Source organism: Dendrobium catenatum, unplaced genomic scaffold (assembly GCF_001605985.2).
Source record: "Dendrobium catenatum unplaced genomic scaffold, ASM160598v2 original_scaffold_235663, whole genome shotgun sequence".
In the NCBI taxonomy this organism is placed as follows: Eukaryota; Viridiplantae; Streptophyta; class Magnoliopsida; order Asparagales; family Orchidaceae; genus Dendrobium; species Dendrobium catenatum.
The window spans coordinates 840,906-845,640 of record NW_021554071.1 but is presented as its reverse complement, the minus strand read 5'-3'; the positions used below and the strand labels follow the sequence as shown (position 1 = coordinate 845,640).

The following is a 4,735-nucleotide window of genomic DNA, read 5'->3' as shown; positions in this document are numbered from 1 at the left end:
CGGAAAAATAGTAATTTTATTGCGATAATCAAACTAACGGAAGAAAAATAACAAGATACAATTGATCCTCTATTCAAGAGGAGGATCTATCTCTCCCAAATCTCTAGACGCCGCTAGAGTCTAAAAACCTAAAAGTAAGATATATCAAATTTCAGCTTAATTTAAGATGTCCTAATCCTAGGAAAACAAACTATTTAATGCATACAATCAAAAGAGAAATCTCTAAACAGTCCCTACATTCAAATTTCCCTCCTAATTCCCTAAAAAATCCTTCATAAATAGCTCTCTCATGCCTGGGCAATCGGATCATGAGTACAGGAGGCGGAACTTCCGCCTGTTTCGGCCGTAAACCGGTCCCGTCTAGACCGGCTGGACCAGTCCAGTGGACCAGTCTAACAGAATCATTCCCTAATTCATTTAACAAGAGAACTAAGCTAGAGCAAAGATCAGATTTTCTCCATCAGAACCTAAAGATTGCAGGTTTTAAAACTATAAGGAGCCTCTATCCAATGCAAAAAAACAAGCAAGCAAGCAGAAATCAATGCCTCCTAAGATCATGCCTACTTTAGCAATGTCATTAAGTACCTGACTGATGATTTCAAGCTCCACGAACAAGAGCCAGTGGAATATAATTTGAACATTCTTGTAATGTGGTAACATAGAGAAATGGATATCAGTTTAGCAAAGTTAAGTAAGTATTGAGGATATTTATAACTTATATTTAGGCTTCGTTTGGGACGGCTTTTTTTCTGCTTTTTAAAATAGCTTTTTATTACAAAAATTAAAAATTTTGTACTAAAAAACTGCTTTAAAAAGTAGTAAAAAAGTCGTCCCAAACGAAACCTTAGTAAATGTTCAAAACTATCAGACCACTGCAAAATAATCTCTCTTACAAATGTCAATGCTGATGCCCACAACCAGGTGAATCTATAGTAGTAGAGGTCGGGCCTGATCTCTGTCGTTTAGGTTCACGATCCCCTAAATGCAAAGAAACACAGAAATCTTCTTCAGATGAGTTTCTGAGTGCAGAAAGACACTTTTCTTCAGTGCTGTCTTCTTGGTTCTTGTGTAATGGAGATGCATTTGCAAAGCTAGGAATGAATTGGAGTTCTTCCACATTCTTTGCTGTTTCAACCGTCTGCACCTGAAAATCCAACTGGGAGCAGGAGTTGTTCATTCCAGATCCAGATGCGCCATCAATAGTTTGAATATTAATACCAAGGGGAACAGGTTCATAGATGCCATCAGCCTTTCCATTAGGAAGGTTGCCCACAGGTGGTGATGATTCTCCTACAGTGGAATCCAAAGCCGCGACTAAGGCCACTCTTTGGTCCTGCAGAGCTTCTTCAAATATCAAAAAAGAGGCAAATGTAAGAGAGGGTGACAAACAAGCTTGCATTAGACATTTCATGATATAGTTTGTGGGAAATAAAAGCAAATACCTTGTAGACTTTCATTAGTTGTGATTAGATCAAGTTCTAAGAGGTTAAGAAGCCTCCCAAGATCAACTCCACTAGTCCAATTCTCTGGACCATGGCCACACCTAAGCTTCAGTCTCCCACGGTTAGCTGTTCCACCCCATATTATCCCTATGGGTTGAGGCTTCTCAGCTTCCTGTCCCGTCAAAATAATGAGGCTACCACTGTCTCCTTCAAGATCAAAAGTTTCATGGTTTACACCAACAACAAGAAAATCTGTGAAAAAGCAGATCCCTTTCTCATCATTGTACTCGAGGGCATAAGCCATGACTGTTCCAGTAGTCAAACCAGAGCTCCTTCCAACCTTCACCACTTGCCTTCCAATAAGACTGTTGATTGGAGACTGCAAGTCTACAACCTTAACATCCCCAATCTCACCCACTCCCTTAACAGATGTAGTGACATTGGACATGTCGAAATCATCAGCAAATGGGATGAACGCTCCATCAGCTCGCACAAAGGTTTCTGTGGGTGCATCAGAAAGTGATGAGTATGTTCAGATATCAGATGTCATCAAGAATCAATTAGTGCATCAGAAAGGAGTATGTTCAGATATCAGATATCATCAAGAATCAATTAGCGCAACAGAAAGTAAGGAGTATGTTGATAGGAATTCTCAAGTATTTTCCATCAATCTTCAGAAAACAACAAGAAACTCTTTCAAATTCCAATGAAAATCAGGAAAAACAGTAAATTTTATTGCAAGAAATCAACTAACGGAAGAAAACAACAATATACAAGTGTTCCTCTATTCTAGAGGAGGATCGATCTCTCCCAATCTCTAGACGAATCTAGAGCCCAAAATCTAAACCTAAGATATCCCAAAATTAGCCCAAATTCAAGATGCCCTAACTCTAGGAAAACAAGCTATTTAATGCATACAAATCAAAAGGAAATCCCAAAACAGTCCCTACATTCAAATTTTCCTCTAAAAAAATTCCTTCCAAATTTACTCTTTGGACTCGGCGGCTTGTGCGCTGCGTACAGGCGAGGCCGACTTCTCCGCCTATTTCGCAAGTAAGCCGGTCCCGCCTAGGCCGGCTGGACCGGTCTAGCATATGAATGGATATCAGATCATCATCCAAGCATCAATTAGTAAAAACATAGGGCTCCATTCAATAATCCTCGTTCTAGGAGATAGTGACTAGTGAGAAACATTGTTGTTCAATATAAAATTGGTGATCATGAATATCAGTTTTGCATCAACAGTTCCAAGTTACTTATTTACTTGCTATCTGGCAAACCAAGGAGGTTCCCATTCATCATACAAAAGAATTCAGCCAATAGCTAACCAATGCATTGAATCGAGAAGATGGGAAACATATTTTAAGCAGCTGGAAGTTCCAATTTAGAAAAAAATGGGATAATCAAAGGCATAGCAAAAAATAATTCTACTCTGTGTTACCTGGGTTTGTTCCAGCATAGATCCCGAACCATAAATCATCTGTGATAAAAGAAGTTGCTCTTTCCACAGCACCGAGATAGACCCCAGGCCCAAGGTTAGGTGGTAAAGGGTGAAACATCTTCTGGTTAGGGTAATCCAAATCAACAGCGACATGCCGGTTCGTAAGGAAACCGACTTGTTTGCTTCCCGTCCTACTTTTCACAATGGCACCAAGAGTTCCATAAGTCTCTTGGCTTGCCACCTAAGAAAGAGGCAAACACATCAGGAAGATAGATGATTTATTTTCAAACTAAATACATAAAAGTAAATTCTATTCAAGTGATACGGCAGAAGAATAATTGGCATTGTGCAATAGTCTTATAGACATGGATATACATCTCCTGAATTAACAGCTTTACCAAGGTTTAACTTTCCATTTTTTCTTGAATTAAAGTAAAAGAAGATGAGAAAATAAAATATATTAGCTTTTCATTGAACAAAGCTGTCCGAGGCCAGCCGGACCAAAGCTGCAACAACTCCTAAAAGCCTCCTGGACCATTTCACTGCACTAGATGCATACTTAGAACATCACAAATACAACATAATTCAATGCTTAGCATGTAAACATGTTTTCTGTAAAATTTCATCCACAAACAGAAAAGAGATCGAATTAAACTTTCCATTGATTAGTTCAATGACTTTTACTATGACTTCAAATAGAAAGCCCTATACTACTTCTCATTTCTTCCACAAAGCTACACTGAGCTGCTTAAATTGAATTGCTGCAAAATGATAGACAGGTCCTTGGACTGGTCCATCCTGGACTGGCAATGGTCTACCAGAGGTGGAACAAAGATTCTGCCCCCAGTAATGCCGCCCCCTTTGGGGATGGGGCCCAGCAGCTAATTTAAGGAGGAATTAAAGAGTGATTAGGAGGGAAATTTAAATTAGAAGGGTTGTTTGGGTGTTTTACTCAATTAATTGTATGCTTATGAAGAATTGGGGTCTAGGGTTAGGGTTATCTTAAATTTGGCTGAAATTTGAGATCTCACTTAGGTTTGCTTGGGTCTAACAGCCGGCTAGGGATTGGGAGAGCCCGATCTTCCTCTCAAATTGAAGATCCTTTGCATCTTGTTTGCTTGCTTTCATCCACTATCAAATAAAGAGTGTTTCTTTGGTTTTTCCTCTACTTTCTTTTCAAAAAACTGTTTTGCAAGTTGCTGAATTTCTGATTTCAACAAGGGATTTAGCTTATACCTTTCTCGGCCTTATGGGTAAGATCAAGTGAAGTATATGTTATTATCAGTTTAATACCTGATACGTGGGCCATGGGCCCACTTGATATTAAATTTATTTTTTGTTGAGTGAGGGCCCATTACAATAGCTTGCCGCGAAGGATCGGCGCAACCCTATTGAATAGTTAACACTACCGTTGCCAGGTCCCAAGTCCTAGATGAGAAAAGTAGATGATTGCGTTAGGTAGTCGACAGCCAGCGTAAAACTTATCGGATAATAATGACATGAATCCTTTAAGAAATTGTGTTAATGCTAGGGCGTCCCCTGGAAGCGACGCGCTGTATGGCCTGAATACAGTGACAAGTGTGCAAGGGCCACTGCACCGGCGCCCGGGTGCAGTGTTAAATAAGCAAGGGTTCCCACATCAAGGACGGATGTGAGCAAAGAAGCTAGTCCATGAAACTAAAATTAGGATGGGAACTTGGAATATAGGTTCCCTTACAGGAAAATTAATGGAATTAATAGATATTATGATTCATAGGAAATTAAATATTTTATGCATTCAGGAAACTAAGTGGGTTGGAGAGAAGGCCAAGGAAATCGATAGTTTAGGATTTAAACTTTGGTATTCGGGTAG

The 4,735-nt window shown here is 39.5% G+C and overlaps 1 protein-coding gene and 1 pseudogene across 1 annotated transcript in view; one reads left to right on the top strand and one right to left on the bottom strand.

Moving 5' to 3' along the window:
* Positions 1–577: 577 nt before the first annotated feature.
* LOC110116169 (protein NARROW LEAF 1) overlaps positions 578–4,735 on the bottom strand; it is a 31,212-nt gene continuing 27,054 nt past the window's right edge. Inside the window, exons 4-6 of the mRNA XM_020849649.2 lie at positions 2,884–3,124; positions 1,443–1,943; positions 578–1,344 (exon numbers count right to left, since the gene is read on the bottom strand). Coding sequence (XP_020705308.1) covers positions 899–1,344; positions 1,443–1,943; positions 2,884–3,124 — 1,188 coding nt within the window. The 3' untranslated portion in view covers positions 578–898. The remainder of the gene's footprint in view (positions 1,345–1,442; positions 1,944–2,883; positions 3,125–4,735) is intronic.
* On the top strand, positions 4,116–4,275 carry LOC114578955 (annotated as a pseudogene).